Below are 21,577 nucleotides of genomic sequence, written 5' to 3'. Positions count from 1 at the left end.
CGGTGAAGGAAACTATCACTCCCGTCCGCCCCTGCGGCGCCGCGCGTGCGCCACCGGCGTGGAAGTGCGCGAGGCCGCGGCGCTGCGGGCACTGAGGCGGCCGGGGGGCGGTGAGAGCGGCGGCGGCTTCCGCGTCGGGCGGCGGGCGGCGCTCGGTACCGCCCGGGCAGCACCGGCACCGGCGGCGTCTGAGAGGCGGCGGTCGTTGTCCGGCGCGCAGGGAATGCGCCTGTGAGGGCGGCGGAGGAGCGGGTGCGGGTGAAGCCCGGGCGGAGAGGAGCGGAGCGATGTCCCAGCCCCAGCAGCCGCCGCCGCCGTCCCCTCAGCAGCAGCCGCAGCCGCCGCCTCCGTCCGCCTCCAAGAAGCGAGACCGGCGCATCTTCTCGGGCACCTGCCCCGATCCCAAATGCCAGGCGCGGCTGTTCTTCCCGGCGTACGGGCCGCAGGGCAGCGGCAGCATCGAGTGCACGGACTGCGGGCGGCGCCACGAGCAGCGGCAGCTGCTGGCCGTGGAGGAGGTGACGGACCCCGACCTGGTGCTGCACAACCTGCTGCGGAATGCGCTGCTGGGCGTCAGCGGCGCCGGCCCGCCCCGCAGGAACACTGAGCTCGTCAAAGTCAATGGCCTCTCCAACTACCACTGCAAGCTCCTGGCCCCCATCCTGGCCCGCTATGGGATGGACAAGCAGACTGGCAAAGCCAAGCTCCTCACGGAGATGAACCAGGGAGACATCTTTGACTGCTCCCTCCTGGGCGACCGCGCCTTCCTCATCGAGCCAGAGCACGTTGAAACCATGGGTTATGGGAAGGACCGCTCTGGCAGCCTCATCTACCTGCACGACACCCTGGAGGACATCAAGAAGGCCAACAACAGTCAAGAGTGCCTCATTCCTGTCCACGTGGATGGAGATGGCCACTGCCTCGTCCATGCAGTCTCACGAGCGCTTGTTGGCAGGGAGCTGTTCTGGCATGCTCTCCGAGAGAATCTAAAGAAGCATTTTGAGGAGAATCTAAGCCACTACAAGGCACTTTTCCATGACTTTATTGATGCTGCAGAGTGGGAGGATATTATAAATGAATGTGACCCTTTGTTTGTTCCTCCAGAAGGTGTGCCAATGGGCCTTAGGAATATTCATATCTTTGGTCTGGCCAACGTGCTTCACCGGCCTATCATCCTGTTAGACTCCTTGAGCGGAATGCGAAGCTCTGGAGACTATTCAGCAACATTCCTCCCTGGTCTGATACCTCTGGAAAAATGCATGGGGAAAGATGGCATGTTGAACAAGCCAATCTGTATTGCGTGGAGTAGCTCAGGACGTAACCATTATATTCCTCTGGTTGGAATAAAAGGTGCTGCTTTACCTAAGCTGCCTAGGAAGCTCCTTCCTAAAGCCTGGGGAGTTCCTCAAGACCTCATAAGAAAATACATCATGTTAGAGGAGGATGGTGGTTGTATTATTGGAGGAGACAGAAGTTTGCAGGATAAGTACTTGATGAGGCTTGTTGCTGCAATGGAGGAGGTTTTCATGAGTAAACACGGTATCCACCCCAGTCTTGTAGCTGATGTGCATCAGTATTTCTACAGAAGGACTGGTGTAATAGGGGTCCAGCCCGAAGAGGTCACTGCAGCTGCCAAAAAAGCAGTGATGGACAACCGCCTTCACAGGTGCCTCATCTGTGGGGCTCTTTCAGAGCATCATGTTCCCCCAGAGTGGCTGGCTCCAGGGGGGAAGCTGTATAACCTGGCAAAAAGTACTCACGGCCAGCTAAGGCCTGACAAAAATTACAGTTTTCCCCTGAACAGTTTGGTGTGTTCTTATAACCCTGTGAAGGATGTGCTGGTACCAGACTATGGCCTGAGTAATTTGACTGTTTGTAACTGGTGCCACGGTAACTTAATGCGTCGTGTCAGAGAGGATGGGTCTGTTTTGTATATTGATGGAGACAGAACTAATACTAGGTCTTCAGGTGGCAAATGTGGCTGTGGATTCAAACATTACTGGGAAGGTAAAGAATACGACAATCTGCCTGAAGCTTTTCCTATAACTCTAGAGTGGGGTGGAAGAGTGGTGAGAGAGACTGTCTACTGGTTCCAGTATGAAAGTGACACCTCTTTGAACAGCAATGTGTATGATGTCGCCATGAAACTTGTTACCAAGCACTTCCCTGGTGAATTTGGTAGTGAGATTCTTGTGCAGAAAGTTGTCAACACAATACTGCACCAAACTGCCAAAAAGAACCCTGATGATTATACCCCTGTAAATATTGATGGTGCTCATGCCCAAAGAGCTGAGGATGTACAGCAAGGACAAGAGTTAGAGTCGCAACTTCCAACCAAAATCATTCTGACTGGACAGAAGACTAAAACTTTGCACAAGGAGGAGTTGAATATGAGCAAGGCTGAAAGAACTGTTCAGCAGAACATTGCAGACCAGGCTTCCGTAATGCAGAAACGGAAAAGCGAAAAATTGAAACAAGAGCATAAAGGGCAACCCAGGACTGCTTCTCCTGGGGCTGTTCGTGAGGGGCCCTCGTCTGCACCTGCTACACCAACCAAAACCCCATATTCTCCAACATCTGCAAAAGAAAAGAAAATTCGAATAACCACCAATGATGGGAGGCAGTCAATGCTTACTTTGAAGTGCACTACCACCTTCTTAGAACTCCAGGAAGGCATAGCGAGAGAATTTAATATTCCCCCGTATTTGCAATGTATTCGCTATGGCTTTCCTCCAAAAGAGCTTCTGCCTCCCAAAGAAGGCATGGAAAACGAGCCTGTTCCTTTGCAGCACGGTGACAGGATTGCCATAGAAATTCTGAAGGGCAAGGAGGAAGGCAGGCAGGCTGCCTCAGCTCACTCAGCCCATGCTGTGAAGCACGAAGATGTTGCTGTGACCAGTAAGATCTCATCGAAGGATCTGCAAGAGCAAGTTGACAAGGAGATGTATTCACTCTGTCTTCTGGCAACACTCATGGGTAAGGCTTGACTTCGTGTTATTCTTCAAAATTATGTTTTTAAGTAGAAGATAACATGTTGCAAACTGTAGTTACATATACATTTCCCTTTTTTTAAAATCATGCTTTATCAGGTTAATTCCCTTAGTCCTTTATTAATGTTAATATGCTGTCTGACTTTTAGAAATTGTATATATGAGGTATATAAGATACTTGTTTTACCTTTGCTATAAAGTCCTCTTTTAAAAATGACTGTTTAGAGGTGATTGCATTGCATCTTCTGTCCTGCCTTTCATTAGGCACACAGTGGAAGTGTACATGTGAAAGCTACAAACTTTTTTTTTCTACATCTCATTCAGGTTTCAGGAAATAAATTCAGAGCGGGGGTGAGAAGGGGATGCTGAGTGTCTGCTCATTGGAAGTTTGAGAACAAATTTTCATCTTTGTAGTAGGAGGAAATCCTGACATTTGGCCCCACAAGGAGTTGTCTTGGTTTAAGCTTATCAACTTGACATTTGCTTCTTAGGTAATCTGTTAGTTTTAAATGAAGATCTGGTCTTTTTAAAGATTTAAGAAAAGTATTATTTCAGCATGTAAACAGAGGAGAAACTGAAAGAATCTAAACGTGGATCTGAATTCCAAAGGTTGGACATAGGGTTGCAAAGCTATGCTTATAAATTATCAGTCATGTAAATCTGACTGTGACTAATTCATGACAAAAGGACTTTTCTCAGGTGCCTTTGTATTTTCCTTTTTGAACTCAGGAGACATGGACCCCTGTTTGTGTATTTTGTTCATCAGGTTTCACAGTTCTTGCTGCTTTCTGGCAGGAAGTAGAACTGTAATTATTAATATTCAGCTCTACAAACCAGTTGAATAGTCATGTTTACAGTTTTTTTTTGTGGGAGCCTTCTCTTTTGCTGGAGGGATTTGGTGTGGCTAAAGCATGTGATGTTTCAGAAACGAAACAATTACGTAATCACAGAGTGGTATGTCAAAAGTTCATCAAGCAGGTCTTTGATTCTTTTCCAAGTATGATTGTTTACTCCTGTGTCTTTTACAACACAGTGTGCTGAATTACTACTCACCTCGTCACACTGACATTTACACCCCAGTTCCAAAGTGCAGGAAAAAGTTAGATTTAAAAGTTGTCTTAACTTCTAGATGAAGTTTAAAAGAGTGCACTCCTTTCTGCAGGAAATACTGCTGGAAGTATAGTTACTGACTTCAAAAAACTTCAGCATGCTTTAAAATATCTTGGTTACTTAAGCATTAAGATGTGTAATTATTTTACAGGTGCTTATCCATAAACTGTGAGCTGATCTTGTATGCAAGAATGACTTTTGGTCTTTGCCATCACTACTGTTAGATTCTGCTTTAAGAGCACTGGTTGGAATAAAATTTATCTCGCCTTTCTCTGGCTGCATCCACTGTGCATTACTAATAGAAGTAAAATCAGCAGCAAGTGATAAACCAACCAGTTATAAAACCTTATGCAATTACTGAATAGGATGCTGTTACTATAGAATCAATTTTCTCATTGGGTCTTCATTTTCCTTGAAAAATACTTGTGAGAGAAAGAAATCTAGTTACAAGACTGTTCACAATTGAGATTTTTCAACAGATTAACAAACTTCCCAAGTCCTTGAACTTTCTTAAAGGTGGCAATTCCTCAAGGTGGCATATTCAGCCTTTTGAGACAGGAAGCCTTAGTTTTTCTCAGCAACATTTCTGTACTGCTAAAAACTGCTGCAGAGGTCTGAGAGCCAGCTTTGTAACTTTGTTCTCCTAAAAACATTCCTATAATACAGTGAGATTAGAATGTGTAGAGGGGAGATGCTGTTGAGATAGCTCATTGAGCCAGACACACTTTTCTTTTCCCCAGTGCCCATAGTGGAAGTGTGTCTTCATACACCCATAATTATTCATTCTGTGTGCTTAAACCATTTTCTTTCATACAGTCTCCTATAGGCTGAAATACTTTTCTTATTTCAGCTACTAGAATTTTTCTTTTCTGGTCTCATCTACTTATTAGAATTTTAGATCATGTTCTTAAGTTTTTCTGTATATAATTTTTTAAAAAGCCTTGGGAAATTAAATATTGTAATTTCTGGACCAATTAACATATTATGCATGATTTTTTGTAAAGCTTTCTCTTCTTTTTATTTATTTAGCTCAAAATGCAGAATTCTGTAGGGAAATTACTAAAGGAATTGGAATTTTGCATTAACATATTTAAAACATATTTTAAACCAGATTTAATTACATCCCTGCAGAGGCATTCTGAATATGTGCAAACTAGATATGAATTTATTTTGATTGGTTTGTTTTACATTGATGAATTCATCCATACACAATGAATCAAAATAACCAGGTTTAAATTTAATGTATTATGTGATACCAGGATTTCCATGGAATTAAACAGCTTGCTTTGAAGCCAGCTGAGCTTACCTATAACGTATGTTTATCAATTGAGTTTTTATTAGTGTTGCACTTTATGTGTTCCCTCTGCTGTCTGAAGTGACAGTCCTGGCCTTGCAGCAGGCTAGGTTATATCAGTGAACAAGGCCTGTTTGTGTGTAGGACAGCCTTGATTTGTTCCCATACCTTAATGTTCTGGGGTTGGGATCTGGTCTGAGGAAGTGTGTACTGGAGCAGGAACAATATAATCTCTTTGATACATGTAGTGTCTTGAGGGAGTTTTTAACTAAATGATCATCCAAATTAACTTGTGACCTATAAACATCTTGCTACCATGGCAAACAAATCCAAAACAAACAGTAAAACTAAACTAGCAACAAAAATGTGCAAACCTCAAATGTAGTTTAGTTGAGTCATACATACTAGTTCCTCTGATCTGGGAAAGTCCAGTTGTAACTGTGGGCTTTTTTTGTCTTCCAGTGGGAGATGTCTATCAAAACAGTGTCATTAGTTTGTATTTCTTTCAGTGGCTGATGCTTTTGTGTTGTGAGCCCTGCTCTCCATGCTTTCCTGCATGTAGTACTTGTTAGTATTGCATAAAAGGCTATCTAAACAGTGATGCTTCCCTTGTGCAAGGCTTAAAAAATCCTACCCACAGCAAATAGGGAATATTTCCTTGGAAAATACCAGTAATTCTAAAACAGGGCTTCTTCTTTAAGTCCACTTGTTGTCTTGTGGAATGAGAGAGAGAGTCCTTCAAATAGTAATGGATTGCTTGATGCAGTAAAGGACTCCTTAGTATGGAGTCCTGCTGGCTGTGGCCTCTTCAGGCTTCAGTGTACTGGCAGCTGTATTCTGATACTCCTCAGTGCAGTGGTTATTTTGATTCCTGTGGGCAGTGTTTAAACCATCAGGGAGACTTGGAAGAGGCACAGCAGCGATGCTCTGGAGACATAGTGTATAGGGAAGTGCATTTCAAATTGCCAATGAGAGTAAGGACACAGGTAACAGTGATAGAAGACTTCCTTCAGCAGGTCATGGAAAATAAGAAAGCAGTTGGTTTATTACTTCAATGTTCATCTTGGAAGCGAAGGCTGAATTTGTGAGCTTGATGTGCAAATGAATGCAGTGAGCCTGAGCGTATATGGTTTGAAGGAATGCTTTCAAAATTAATCAGATTATATCGGTCTCCTGTCTTTAAAACATCCAAAGAGAGAATGCAGTGAATGTGCACTGTACCTTTGTAAAGCAAATGGGGGTTTGAGTAATGCCTGCAGCGGAGAGGTGAGTGATAGTTGTGGGGGAACACACGAGCAGGGGAGCATACAGTCCTGTGCCTCCTGTGCTCTTTTATATTATTTCCCCTATAACAGCAAGCAAAGACATATTGGTGGGTTATATTTTACAGCCTCACACATTCCAGCTATCTCTATCCAAGTAGTACAACCAGTTAACTATAGTTGAAGATTTACATTTTGCAATCTTAATAGAAATTTGAGAGATGTTGTTATTGAGATTTCAATCCCTATAGAAGGGGGCAATTTTTATCTAACATATCTCAATATGTTCCTTGTATATTTAATGGAAAGTGGGAAAACCAATTCTTTCTTTAAAATATGTACAGTTGTTTCTGCATAAGGGTAACAGAATTTATCAGAACTTTCTGATAAGCAGTTTGTACTTTCTAAGCAGTTTGTACTGCTTAGACAGCTACAGCACGTCACTTCTCTGAAGCAGATAAGTGGTTAGCAAAATCAGGAAAAGGGTATAGGCAAAATGCAAATCTGAACTGATTGAGCAGGTGCTATTAGGTCACTGATATTCCATCACTGTAACCCAATTTTTCTGGTCTTTATATTCCTTTCCTTTCTAGGTTGGGTTTTTTTTTTCCTCTCCATGGCATTTAAAATTGTTAAATTTCAATGCCATTTTTGGCATTGTTGACAAATGCTGGTTATACAGGATTGCCAGGGCCTCATGGTTGGTATTTTGTTTCTAACTCTCAGGAAAAGCAAGGTACAGACATAGCTCCTATGCAGCTGCCTGGGTGGACATTTGTGTCTCAGCTGCAGTATTAAGTCTACTGTGTGGCAGCTGCGAAATTGAGCTCTGATTTTTGAGGTGGTGTAGGAATATAGAATTCAAGTTTTAATGAGCAAGGATATGTCCTTGAATTTTGGAAGTGTGTTAGTAATTTCCTAGTTTAATGTTGAAAGCAGAGGTAGGAGGGGAATGCAGACTCGTGTTTAGGGCCTGGCAAAGAACCAGGAGCTGCATCTTGGATTAAATCAAATTTGGGAACTTTTGTACTAGAACATGTAGGATATTTGACTGCAGACAGTGCTTTGTTTTTCTAAAAATCTTTCAATGTCCCAGGCTCATGTTCTGTGCATTTGCAATAAAAATTCAAATTCTTAATTGCATAGAAGAGAGGACTCAACTTTTGATTTAAGGAGTTGCATTTTCAGCCATTGTCTATAATGTGAAAATCCAACTGTTTAATTTTAATGTTCGTGTTTAATTTTTACAGGAGAAGATGTTTGGTCTTATGCAAAGGGGCTTCCTCAGTTGTTTCAGCAGGGTGGAGTCTTCTACAGCATAATGAAGAAAACAACAGGTATTTTTTAGTTTTGTTTTTATTCCTTCCTTCCTTCCTCTGTTTCCAAATCCTGAAAATTGTAAATTGGTATTGAGTCACTTGTAAGCATAAATATATTTTTAAAAATTCTACTACTATGGTAAATATTAATTCTTAAATATTGGAGAACTCCTACTGCTCCCTCAGACAGACTAAGACTAGGGAATCTGCCTAAACCTATTTAATTGAACTTAAACTTTGTACTTTCTGAAATTTCTGCTTCCTGAATTGTACAAATAACTCTTTTTTTTTCTTAATGACAATATGACTAAGAAAAGTCAACTGGTTCTTTGTTTTCCTAATAGTTTTCTCCTGTAAAGATCAAAAAACAAGAAAATCATAGTACCTATTATTTTACTTTAAGATGCTTACTGGATAAGGAGTTTACCTTTCTTGTGCTTCTTAGTAGATCTTTTATACAGGGTACTGCATTGTTTTAAATTTAAATGATTGATTAAATTTGTTTTTCTAATATTCCTAAGATTATTGTTCAAAAGTAAAACTATCCATCCCCTTCTTGAATTGCTGAATGTTGCATCTTGGGTTCTGTGCAGAATAACCAAGTAAATGGCGTATATTTGATTTTTAGGTGGCTTTACAAATACTGCCTACAAAAAATAGCAACTGTTTCTTTAGAGAAGAAAGTACTAAGGAGTTATTTTCTCCCCAAGTTTATTTTACTGATGAAATCTTTGCATTCACAGTTTAGCTCTTGTGATTTCAGCTATTATAATTGTTCCTTTGCTGCTTTCTTGCTGTTTGGTTTTTTCTTAGGCAGTTTTATCAACCTTAACTTTATCTTACTTATTTCTGGAAATAAATTAAAATGTGTGATACTCCCTGCCCACTACCTCTCACTGAATTATTAGCCTGATAATAGAGTTAGCATGCGTCTTATATCTGTTTCCTTTTACTCTTCCTTCTTTTGCTATACTTGTACAGTAACGAGTGGTGTGTTGTTTGTGGAAAGTGAATCAGCTTAAACAGTGCCTGATGGAAAGGGTATTTTTGATCAATTAATGGCTAACCAAATTTGAAATCCTGGAATGAATCTAAGGAGTTTTAACCCAGCTCAGAGAGAATGTCAAACTTAAAAGCCATTTTTCCTGGCTTACTGTGTAAGAAATAAGGCTGTAGGAGATAATAGTGTAAAATGCCTTCATACACAGAAGTGCAATAGTTTCAAATACAGACTGTCTTGGTAGGTACAACTCCTATTTCAGCATTGTGTTTCCAGTGTGCAACAATCTGACTCATCTTTCCACTTTAAGAAGCTACTTACCTATTTATAATCATCTAGGTAATGTAATGTACCTATCATACTGGACCTTAGGAACAAAGCTGTCTGTGAAGTGTAGGTACTGTTAATTGATTGAAACTTGATTTAATAGATCTTGTTTAAGATCCTACTTTGAGATTTTGGGATTGCAGTTTCAGAGGCAGTTCTGGTCAATCATAGGAATTGTTTCAGTTCTCTCTTTGCAAATGAAAGTTGAGCTGCTAAATTGTGTACTTAAAATATGTTCTTTAGGTGAAGTTAGACAGGTATTTGAGGTTAAATTTTGTTCTGCATTTTGGCTGTTTGGTTATTGGTTTCCATGGATATGAAAAGAAAGGTGCTACATGTCTGAAGCTCTCAGAACAAAATCTTATTTGTAGGTCCTCTGCAATTGTGCATGTGTGGAGGATGAGTGAGATTAATCAGTAGGTTCATTAGGATGAAAACAGTTGAATAACTTATCCAATTATTGAATGAGCTTTTCCACTGTTGCCCAGAATACTCATTTTGAAAGCATTGTATTTGGTAATAAAAACTAGAAATAGAGTTTGCTTGTTGTATTTATTCCCTTCTGAATAATTTCTGGTGGTCTTCTTTAAGAACTTTGAGAATGAGAGGAAAAATCCCAACAATTTACCTGTTCCTGGCACCTCTTAAACTGTGTTGTTTTCATTGTAGCTTTCCATGCATAGCTGATGGAACTAAAGTGAAGAGAATGGTTGCAGCCAAGTTTTCATCTGCAGATAGCTTTTAACTCACAGAAAGCCACCATCACTGAAGTGATACCGTACTGCTTTTACTACAGCCTGCATGGGACAGAGTTGAAAGCGTTATTTTGTGTTTTATGATGATAAACTGTAAAAAATGAATTATGTCCATTTTTGGCACACAGAAACTTCAGAACTTAAAATTATCTAGTGAACTCTCAGTCTTAACAGACTGGTGAAATTTTAAGTGGGACAATTAAACAGCAGAGCAATAATATTATGCCTTATATTTGTTTTGTAAAGGTTAATAGTTATAATATCCAGTACTACTAAATACAATAAGCTTTAAACACATCTGTTAATCTAGCAACACTTCCTCTCAGAGAACAAGGCAAAATAGCAAATTTGAAATTCCTCAGGCATAGCAGCAGTTAGGCAACCATAAATCCTACTACAGTTCTAACTAGTATGGAAGTAGTCTCAAATAGTATTTCCCCAGATAGTGTTTTGAAATGTTCTTCTTGTCAGTTTTCAGGTTTTGATTTTTGATGGTTTGGTTTTATGTGATTTTGGTTGTTTGGGGTGGTGGTAGTGTTGGAGTTTGGCTTGTTTTACATTACTACAAATTGTAGGGGCGTGGTTATTTTATCTTGTAATAGTACAGTATTGTGTCTTCATCAGAGTCATCATAGAAGGCAGCAGCATCTTTGCAGCATGCTGTGGTTATTGTATGGCATAAAAGCCTAAGTTTTTTCTCCCACAGTAGTAACTTTCAGTGTTTGATTTTACATACTTGTTTCAGTAAATTTAAATACAGTAATTACTGTGTGTTCAGAGCACGCCTTAAAATATGTTAGCACTTTGAATAACTTTTTCTGTCTTTATAGGTTTGGCTGATGGCAAGCACTGCACTTTTCCACATCTGCCTGGTAAAAACTTTGTGTACAATGCAGCAGAAGACAGATTAGAGCTGTGTGTGGATGCTGCTGGGCACTTCCCGATCGGTCCTGATGTCGAAGAGCTGGTTAAAGAGGCCTTAAGTCAAGTGCGAGCAGAAGCTACTTCAAGAAGCAGGGAAGCAAGTCCTTCACATGGAATGCTGAAGCTGGGTAGTGGTGGAGTAGTGAAAAAGAAATCTGAACAACTACATAACATAACTGCATTTCAAGGAAAGGGTCATTCCCTAGGAACTGCATCTAGTAGTCAACAACATGATCAAAGAGCCAGGGAAGCACCACTTTTAAGAAAGCATAGCACGGAAACGGACTTCAGTCCTTCTGCTAAAATTGAGCCTTCTGTATTCACAGCTGCTTCTGGTAACAGTGAGCTTATTCGAATTGCTCCGGGAGTTGTGACAATGAGAGACAGCAGGCAGCTTGACCCCACTTTGATTGAGGCACAGAGAAAAAAGTTGCAGGAAATGGTCTCTTCTATTCAGGCTTCAATGGATAGACATTTGCGGGATCAGAATACAGAGCAGTCAGCATCAGTTGATGTATCTCAAAGAAAAGTAGAGGCAGTGAGTTCAGCTGCTAAAACTGGGAGCTTTCAGGCTGCCTTACCTGAATCATGCTCTGTGCCAAGTGGTACTGAACACTTGAATACTGAATCAACTGATGGTAACATGGTGAATTCTGTGGGAACAACATTCCCTGCAAGGTCTAAAGCACAAAAGGGAAATTCTGTTGAGGAGCTTGAGGAGATGGATAGTCAAGATGCAGGAATCACTAATGCAACTGAGCCAATGGATCACTCTTGATAGGTTAAAATCTAATAAGGGTAGAAGAAATTACTGTTCAAATGTAATGTTTATTGGCTGGGCCACACAAAGTGATTAGTTATTAAATCTTGTATGTATGTCAAAGATTACATCATCTTATTCAGTGCATGATAAGCATGTGATTGGCAATAGCTTTCAATATTACCATACTGCTGCCCAGGCTGGCTCTGTTACCTGTAAATTAGTTATTAGGAAATGCACTGAGATGAATATCTGCTGTACATGTGGGTTCTTGAAAATTCTTTGTAATTTTTAGTTTCTTAAAAGTCTTAACATTTAAGCCCATGCAAGGTTCTTACCATGGTAGCTTAAGGTTACTGGAAGGACTAGAAAGGCAAAACTAGAAACATGGCAAAGTTAATTCTGTCCCAGGTACTTAATTCCAATAAAAAATGCCCTATTATCATAAATTAGACATGCATTTCAAAAAGTAACTGAAACTAAACTTCTGCTCAATTTGATAATGTAGCATATACAGTATTTTTAATTACACTTTGCTGGCACTTCTCCAACTTAATAACTTTTTCATTCATATCCTCCTCTCAGAAATCTTGGAATAAGTGTAACTTTAGTAAACTGAAGTATAAGTTCTCCTACTGTCAGTTAGAAAGCAAATTAGAAAAAAGGCCACATAGAATATGATGAAGACATATTGAATGTGGTGTGGTTATGCATGGCTGTCTGAGCCAACACAACCATTTTGGTGCTCTCTTGGTAGCATTTCCTCCCAAATACCACACTGGTCAGATGGTTGTGCAACTTTTGAGACAATTACAGGAGAGAAGTTGCAAGTAAGAGCAAATACTCAATGGCAAATCCATTTGTTTTAGAAGACTTAGATTGCTAGCATTGGTTAGAAATGGCAAAAATGAAATAACAGCTGTCCTCTTAAGAGCAAATTAACAATTTATTGGAAGGAAATGACTCTCTAACACACATTATCCTGAAGTGTTTGGTGATAATTGAGCTTTTAAAAGCTCACTGTTTACTCTGTGGGAACAAGGGATACATGCTGTTTCAGTGTCTATAAAGACTACCCACCTCTCTCAGCCTCACTTCAGTTTGTGCTGCAGATTTCCCTGCATCAGTGATAATAGAGCTGGTATCCACTTAAGCAGTGTGTTCATCAGACCTGTAGTGCTAGTTTTTAAGAAGCAGCCATTGTGCTTGCTCCCTAAGGATGGAATGTGTTTTTGATACTGCACTTTGCTTCCTATCTTCATAGTCATTTAAATGCACTATTGTTACTTCTTCTCATGGTAAAATAACGTTGAATGGATGAAAAGATGCTAATACAGCTTCAAAGGAATTAAGAGCATTTAAATACTGAAGTCTGTGTTTGTGCACATATAGGCTTTTACCAGTTCACAAATGTGGTTTGTGTTGTGTATGTATTCAGGAAAGTCTCCTCACTTTTTACATTTCTAATCACTTAAACAGTTCTAAGTGTTAGTATGATAAGATGTCCCATGGGGAAGGATTTATTTTTGTATGTAGAACTGAAATGAAGCAAGTCACTTAAATAATAGCCCTTCTCTTTTGTCAAGGTAAATTAAAATTACTCTGTTGGTTAACTTTTTATATAGATGGTACAAATATTTTATGATTTCATACACTACTTAGAGGTCAAATATAAACATCACATTTTCACAAACAAATGAAAAATGTTAAGATCTCAAATTGCTATCTGGTAAGTTAGCAGTTTGGAAACTTGGAATGTATGAAGTAATTGGCTTGCCAGAACTGACCTTGCTGATGCACTGATTAACTGGCAGGGCTTATTCAGTGAGAAACAGGATGCACATGCAGCACCTGGAAGCCTGCCATGACTTCTGAAAACATTTAGTCTCCCATGAATCAGTCTAGCTCGCTGAAGGCTACATCTATATAGAAAATGTTGAGTAGAGGCTTGTGCTTTGTCACAGTGTTAAAAAAGTATAGCAGTGACTTGTTCCTGGGAAAGAATTTCAATCAAGGGAGGCTGAGGGGGAGGAATCTCCTGGATATCTTGCATTTTAGACCAGGTAACCAATGCTTTGACAGTTTTAACCTTTTCTTTAGGAAAAAAATTCTCCCTTGGCTGGAAAAATGAGTGAGCAGTGTGTATGAGCGAATTTCAAGTTTGAAATAAACTGAAGTATTTATTGCACGTCATTCTTATTTCAAGGAAAAATACTTAATTCTTTCATGCCTTTCTGGTAAGACTGCAGAAGTTTGTGTGCCTTTTAGTAAAGAGGAAGGCTTGGTTTAGTTTTGACACACTTCCCATCTCAGCAGTAATTTGACATTTTTCTTCTTATCTAAATAGACATAGAAACAGATAATAGCTCTGTTTGACTCACCATTTGTGTCATCTTGGGCCCACTCAAGTCGTGTAGAACCCTCCAGTTCCTAAAAGAAGATGGTCTCACAGGACTGGCAAAATGGTGTCAGTCACAAGATCCACTGGTGTGAATTCTGGAAGGCAGGATTGTGCATATTTTCTTGCAGTGTTCTTATCTCACATGGCTTTTTCATGCTTTTAATATCAGTGGTTTTGAGAAAGATAGATAGCTTTTGATACTTTCAAGTGAAGCTAAACTTTATCTTTGTGCCAGTGAGATTTGTGACTGTACAGAAGAAGTGAAATAAAGAACACCGAAGTGTAAGTTGGAATAGAAGTTTTGATTGGTTGCTGGCAGTGGGTGCAAATTTAAGTGGAGACAAATCTGTGTGCCTGTCCAAGAAGCACCAGTGTGCTTGTTAGAATTCCCTATTAGAGTCAGGAAAATGCTGGTGAGGTACAAGGGCAGGGAAGACTTCAGCTCATTGTGGATGATATGATGTGTCAGTAGGACTTCTCAAATGTCAAGAATGGTGCCCTTTTCTTGAAATGTAAAGGCAAACAACCCAAATTCTTGCTGCCAAATTGCCTGTGGAAAGAGGGTGTGGTTTTGAGTACCCACCTTGATTACTTTCTTGTCTGAAGGCCAAGGATCTTCTATGCTGTGTCTCGTGGCAAAGAAGACTCATTATTGGAAAATCTTAATTGTTACTATGGCTTAGTATGAATAACCCAAAGATGATTGCTAAAAATACAGGCCTAGTACAAAAATAAAAAAAAAAAAAAAGGGGGGGGGGAATGAACTAGATTGCTGAGGAGCATTTAGAAAACCTTGGGAGAGCAGATCAGTTTTCCAAGACTTAGTACTTCAAATGGCTGGATGCCTAGCTGACTTTTTGATAGTGCTGTTTCTCTCTGAATTGTTTACATTTCAGCAAGGGAAAAGAAAATGCAGATTTTCAAATTAAATCAAATAAATGAATTTGGGATGTCTTCCCTGTTGTAGTCACAGAACAGCTGTGTGCATTGTTGGCTTTGTGAATTCCATATAGTTTACTAGTCTTGTGCTGGCTGCAAAATACAAGCTAGACATTGCCTCTGACAGAATGCTCTACCAGTGTCACAGAGGCACAGTGCCCCAGGGCTGTGTGCTAACAACCCTGCAAGGCCAAAATACTTGATTTACAATCTTTCATAAAGTAGAATCTGTTGTCATTGTCAAAGGGTTAGTGGAGTTGCTTGCTACTTTTTCAATGTGCTGAAAATGCCAGGAAACAAAATTCTTGGTATGTTTACAGTTGGGAGAGTGATGCTCAATATGAGTTGTATGGAAAATGAATGATTTAAGAAGATGCCACTGTTATCTCTCCATTTGTTTGGCTCCTATTTTTAAATATCAGAATTTACACGCTTTTGTAAAATAATAATAATATGAATATGAAGTTAATCCTTTTGTTTAAAAAAGCCACAACAGAGAGTGGTTTCTTTGTTTTGCTTGTGGATATCAGTTTAACTTAATGAAGAAGTTGCTTAAAATCTTTAGAATGCAGGATTCCCTCTGAGCCCTTATGCCTGTGGTTGAGCAATAAAAGGTTGAAACAAGAGTGGTATTTTCAGAGTTATTTTACGTTTGATGAGGATTATTGCCAAGAAATGAAAGAGTGCACTTTTAGGAGGGAATGCTATTTAAAATGTATAAATAGGAATTAAAATAGTGTATATATTTAGAAAAAATCTTTTTAAAAAGTAAGTGCTTTACATGTTGAATTAAAAATAAATTAGCATAGAAACTATACCATCTTCACAGTACTGGCTGTTATCCAGCAAGGTTTGGTTTGTTCTATTTGTGATTGCTGTACTAATTATATTTGATTTTTTTATCAGTAATGTAACAATAGTGTATTATAACAGTATATAGTGTACTATACTACACTTCACTGTACAGTATTTGGAATTTTCTTTGATTGCTATATTAAAACTATAAGTTGAAACATCTGCTTTGGTTTTATAAGGTGTAATTTTTATCTAGCCTTTCACACATTAGCTTGTTTAATTAATGCTAATTTGCCTACAAAATGAGTCAGTTGAAAATGTATTACTTTCTGCATTTTGCATATATAGTGCATTATACTTGCATACATGAATACTAGTACAGAAGTTGAAAAACTGATACAATTCTTAGAAAAGTAAAATCTGATGTTACCCGTTTTCCTTTAGTAATGGTTCTTTCTCAAAATAATTTTTGAGAGAAAATCTCTTTAAGAAAAAAGTTGGGTTTTTTGACCTCATGCCTAATCTAAATATTTCATTCAACACATAGGACCTTTGAATTTGAGAGATTTCTAAACCATATATGTTTTATATATTTGAGACCAAAATTCAATACCTGAATTTTTTTTTTTTTAATTGTCATCAAGATGTAGAAAAAATGGTGACCAAGTCAGCATTTAAGATACCTTGCAATCTGTGATTTGAAACGTTGGTCAAAGTGTATTTCAAAGCAAAATTGTAATGCCTGCATATAATAGTCAAGTATGAATAGTACAATTTGGAAGAACCAGGCTTCTGAAAAGGTGGCAATACTCAAAGATTAACATACTGACAACTATTTAAATTATCTCTATGCTTTTACCATCAGCTACATGTGGTACTTTGTTTCACAAATTTGCTTTAATCAGAACTTCTGAGCCTAGAAACAAGCCATAAAACCCATCTGCAAAACTCTTGTGTTACTTCTTCCGGTATTTACTGAAAGGCCTTAATTCCAAGTGTGCTAGCATTAAAGCATTCTTTTAAATGATGGGTGTAAATACACTGTTAATTTTGATTGCATGTCATATCATGAAGAATTGAAAATTATCCTTCAGAAGATTTGTATTTCAAAAGCTTAAATGATTAATGCTAAGCTAGAAATTCGCTCATCTTTATTAATACAGTACTTATCATCTTAGCCAACAACAGTACTGAATGTATGAAGTAACAAAGTTGTGTGCTTTCAAAGTGTTTTAATTTTACTTCTGCAATTAATTGTACAGTCTTAATATCTGTCTAAATTTTTATTTTGGGTTGGAGTTGTTTGGTTTGGGTTGTTATTTGTTGTTTGGTTGGTTGGTCTTGTTTTTTTTTTTTTTAATGCATGTCCACAGCAAATCTGTTGTAACATCACTTAAAACCCCATCTTCCTGTCACCATAAATCTCCTCAAAATACAGTCTTATCCTTAGGGTCAGGGTGAGAGTGAACCTTGGATATTCATCAGCATGTGTAGCGATTTATGGAAGGTGTTTTTGGTATTACAAAGTCAATTCAAACACCTTACACTGTCTGCAGAAGTTAATTGAAATCATGTTGCTTTGCTTGATGTAGAGGCTTTGATAAATGTTGGCTTCTACTGGTTTGTGTAGTTCTGAGTATTTACTACTCAGAAATGGATAAAGAAAAGTAGGTGTTTAGATTCACAGCAGACTTGATGGCCAAGCTAACATTGCAGAAACCCTGTTGCTGCAGGTGCTTTGAAATTGATTATTCGGATTTGAATTACTTAAATTGCTGTGTACTGGGTTATTCTGAACATCTGCTAACACAAAGGAATTAGGCTTCAGTGTAAGCATGACCTCTCTTGCAGTAACTTGCAGGCACTTTAAGAAGTTTCAGAAAAGACTATTATTCTTTGTTCTGTTACTGAAAAACATTGATTATGAGATAGCTGCATAGACTTGTATTTTGGACTTTATCCACCTCTATTTTTAAAAGACTGCCTAATTTTGTTTTCCACTGGAAATAATATTTCTAGTGGCTTGTCTTGCTGGTAGCAAATCTAATTTCACTTCTAAAGTGATCCTGTAGGTCTGGACTGGGTCTGTGCTGTTTGGAAACTCGTATTCAATAAGTGAAAAATTAAAAGAAAGATGGCAGATGGAAGGAAGTTACCGGAAATTATAAGAAGGTTTAAATGGTGCTGTGGTTCATATTAGCCAACAGTCTGTGGAGTCTGGCTGGATGAAATGCAGTCACTTCTTACAAATCCACAAGGCATGCTTCAAGCAACTTCTTTCAGAATAAGAAAACTTGATTTTATAGGCTACTTTGTCAAGTCAGTGTATAAGATTTTCTTTAAAATGAAGTTTCTTTTAGATTGTTGTGTAAATGTAGAGCAATACTTAGCAGATGCTACCTCCTGATCTTAAATTCTCCTTTCCCACATGCATTTGTGCCGCCTCTGTGAATCATCAAGAGGTCTTCTGACACTGAGCTGCCTCTCCTGCTTGTGTTTCATCTGTCTCTTGAATTTTATTCTATATCCTTTTTACTATGGATATTTTTGCAATTTTATTGTCTTCTATTTATACTGTGCTTCTTAGAGACAGTGAGAGGCAACAAATGATCGAATTTCACACAAAGTAAACTGATGTGTAAGAAAACGTTATTACAAGCACAGAAACCTTATATGGCACAGAAAGGAACAAAGGGAGATTCCTGGGAGACACTTACCAGCATATTCAGAAAGGAAGAAGATGCATAAGGATTTATCAGTGTTTGTAAAAATTCACCTTGTAGTTTGGTCATGTTTTATGTTATTCCATCTCCATGGTGGAACTGTAGAAGCTGCAGTGACTCACTCCAAATCTGGGGATTTCCCTGAGATCCAACTTTCTTTTCTCCCAGGAGCAGAAGCTGCCAAATATATGCATTTCAGCCCCATGGAAGAGAAGGGATGAGACCTTACCACACATTGCCCCATGATAAGGTAGGTTTTGTGGCAGTGAGAAAAAAGCCAAAACACACAGAAAAGGCAAGAGCCTAACTCAAACCCATGGGGAATGAAATAACACTTATTTCTAACTATTTGTATGCTCAAATCTGCCCAAGCATTGCTCAGTGCATAATAAATCCTACATCTGATTGCTGCACATACAAGAACACTACTTCTTTCTCCACTGTGTCTTTCTTAGAATAAGGCCCTTCCTGGCTTCCTAAGATAGATGCTGGAAATAGCAATTATTTTTGCAGGCAGCAAAGAGGAATGCAGAAAATAAAGGTCAAAAGTACCTGCTTCTTTTTGCTTTCAAAATAAGAAAAGTCAAGGCATTGTACAATGGAAAAAAATAAATGCCACTATTTATTTCTTTGTTCCCTCTGTTTTTCCTAACTGTAACCACTTCTTTACGCTGCCACATTCATCAACATATTGTTTTTGTTTATTTTGTTCCCTGTATTTGAGGTCAGCTGAGCTAGCCCATTCCCTCCTTAGTCTGGTAAATTTGGACTCTCAGGTCTCTATTAAATCAGCAGCCCACAAATTCCCAGTTACCTATTGCCATTGTGAAAATAATCTTTTATTATTTAACATTTTGTTCCTTTCCAACCCTAACCCTGAGGTTCTACATTCTACATCTCATAAACTCACATCTTTTCAGAAACTCAGAAAATACATTTATGGTAACTGAAGACCTTTCATGTACACCTGTTCTGCCTGGAGAAGTGGAGCCAGGATGGAGGTATGCAGTCTTTTGTATCTGTAAGAACCCTCTGATTTTTCTACTTTCCTCTTGCTGGAATTCTGCAGGGCATGGGAGAAACACTTGCCTTGGATAAAGAGGCAAACCACTGTTATGCAAGCAGCAGGTGCCAGCACCTCTGGAAGTGCTGTTGTGATCCTGGCAGATTTGTCTGTGTGGTTCCTATTTTTGTAATTAGTGTTGGGAGTCTTGTTGCTAGTTTGGAAAGATGGCAATCAAAACACTGTTCTTTTTATAAAGTAGTTTTGATTTTTGGGTAGAAAGTCAAGCAAGTGCTTTTCATCTATCACCAGGATACTCTTGAATTTAGGCTGAATCTAGGCTTGCCTGAATCTAGATCAGGCAGTTGCCAGGACATTACTGCTGCCTGCCTGTCAGTTGGCTCAGTCTGGCTCTGATAGCTTTAATACCTTTCTTTAAGAGTAATTGTTTACTCCTGGAGTTGATAAAAATCTAAGAATTTACTTCTTTTGCATTTCTAGTGATGACTCCCTAGGATGTAATTCTAAAACCATGGGGTAATGCTGGTACCTGATTAACGGCGATTTGCATATGTCCCCTTTGGTCTCCAAAGTTGTAAATATGTTGGTAAAATACTTGTTTTAAAACATTTCATACTTGACCAGAACTGGTAAAATATTTTGCTATAATTTCCAAAATAAGTGGCATTTGTGAAATTAGAAAGGTTGTTAACTGAGATTAATATTATAATCTAACCTTGCAGTGGTATCATTACTAATTATTGTGAGAGTTGATAGCAAGAAGACAGGTAATGTCTGAGTGTAAACTTAGGAAAGTTTTTCCCTTTTACATTGATTCAAAGCTGTTCTACTTTTAGCCCCAAAAAGTAATATTTGCCTGTACAGTGCCTTATTTAAGTGAATGCTCATGCCATTGAAACTATAGGGTATGTGGTTGCCAAAGGAAATTTGTCTCTTTGAAGGAATGCTGTCAATCAGTCTAGCTGCCACTACTTTGCACAGCAGATGAGGTGAGGATTAGAGCTTGGTTTGAAAGTGACAGCGTCCCTCTGAGCTGTGCAATGACACCTTTTCCTGGCACTCTGTGCAAGAGGATCCTAGAGTTGGTCTCTGGCAAGGCTATATTCCTTGAGCTGCTTTACTGGTCTTCTGAGCCTGGGAACTGTGGTTGTTTTTCTCAGTCCAAGGCTTGATTTCAAGGCCACTTCAGAATTCTTTCAATAGTTGTACAGCCTCCTTGATAAGCTGATATAGGCTGCGTTGGAAACATGCAAGATGTTTTGAGTGCATTATTGTCAGGAACATTAACCAGAACAAATTCTGAGCCCATTCAGATACACTAGATTATTTTGGTATTTTTGTGATATGGTAGCCTTTAAGCTTTTTGTTTCTACTCTTCCTTACTCTAGCATGAATACTGTCAATTGGCTGCCTGAATTCACAATGAGCTTCCAAAGCATAGGAGCAAAGAATTACAAACTTCTGCATGTGACTTCCAAGTTTTTCTATCATTTCCTTGTGACAGTAGGCAGTGGGATCATGACTGGTATTTTTTATTCACTAAAGGTTTTATCATAGAACTCTTACCAAACTGGAGCAGTAAAAAACAGTATACATATAGACTTAATATATGGCCTTATAGTGTGGTACCTTCATACCACTGCAGCTTGGTGACATTTTTTGAAGCATCAGTGTTTTATGGGAAGGAATCTGTTTCCTAACAGGAACAATCTGGTGTTAGTTAAGGCCATAATGAATGCCTAATAGAAGTTTTATCCCTGCAGATTAGCAGGAAACTAAACAAGAAGGAATAAATAATGAAACAAATGGTAGGACCATCACTGTGTCTTCCAGAGCACTTTGCCCTCTGAGTCATCTGGGTAAGAGCAAGAGTCCCCTGTCTTTGGAAATATGTTGTCCACTGCCATTAGTACTTGGGCAACCCTACAAAACCCAAGCAAGATCCAAATGCCAA

At 38.9% G+C, this 21,577-nt stretch overlaps 2 protein-coding genes across 5 annotated transcripts in view; both read left to right on the top strand.

Annotated features, from left to right (window-relative positions):
• The first annotated feature begins 86 nt into the window (after positions 1-86).
• On the top strand, positions 87-16,098 carry VCPIP1 (valosin containing protein interacting protein 1). The gene is made up of 3 exons (XM_021555600.3): positions 87-2,976; positions 7,907-7,993; positions 10,888-16,098. The coding sequence occupies exons 1-3, from the start codon at positions 288-290 to the stop codon at positions 11,757-11,759; spliced, it is 3,648 nt and encodes a 1,215-aa protein (XP_021411275.2). The 5' UTR covers positions 87-287; the 3' UTR covers positions 11,760-16,098.
• A 146-nt stretch (positions 16,099-16,244) lies between these two features.
• MYBL1 (MYB proto-oncogene like 1) overlaps positions 16,245-21,577 on the top strand; it is a 33,082-nt gene continuing 27,749 nt past the window's right edge. For 2 of the 4 annotated variants that reach the window (XM_085572155.1, XM_085572153.1), the window contains exons 1-2: positions 16,245-18,849; positions 19,520-19,600. In XM_085572155.1, the coding sequence (XP_085428281.1) occupies positions 18,842-18,849; positions 19,520-19,600 (89 nt within the window). In that variant the 5' untranslated portion in view covers positions 16,245-18,841. Of the gene's footprint in view, positions 19,601-21,577 lie in introns of all 4 variants that reach the window. The other 2 variants (XM_085572154.1, XM_085572157.1) reach the window with 1 other exon arrangement.

The sequence above is a fragment of the Lonchura striata genome, chromosome 2 (assembly GCF_050655825.1).
Source record: "Lonchura striata isolate lonStrDom1 chromosome 2, ASM5065582v1, whole genome shotgun sequence".
Lineage (NCBI taxonomy): Eukaryota > Metazoa > Chordata > Aves > Passeriformes > Estrildidae > Lonchura > Lonchura striata.
Note: the sequence above shows the minus strand (reverse complement) of the source record. Positions and strands in the feature narration are given on the sequence as shown.

Bases quoted from the DNA above. Each gene is read 5' to 3' on its own strand.
- VCPIP1 (XM_021555600.3), top strand. From the start codon at position 288: ATGTCCCAGCCCCAGCAGCCGCCGCCGCCGTCCCCTCAGCAGCAGCCG. The intron at 2,977-7,906 runs GTAAGGCTTGAC...TAATTTTTACAG, and splicing joins TCTTCTGGCAACACTCATGG to GAGAAGATGTTTGGTCTTAT. The intron at 7,994-10,887 runs GTATTTTTTAGT...CTGTCTTTATAG, and splicing joins CATAATGAAGAAAACAACAG to GTTTGGCTGATGGCAAGCAC.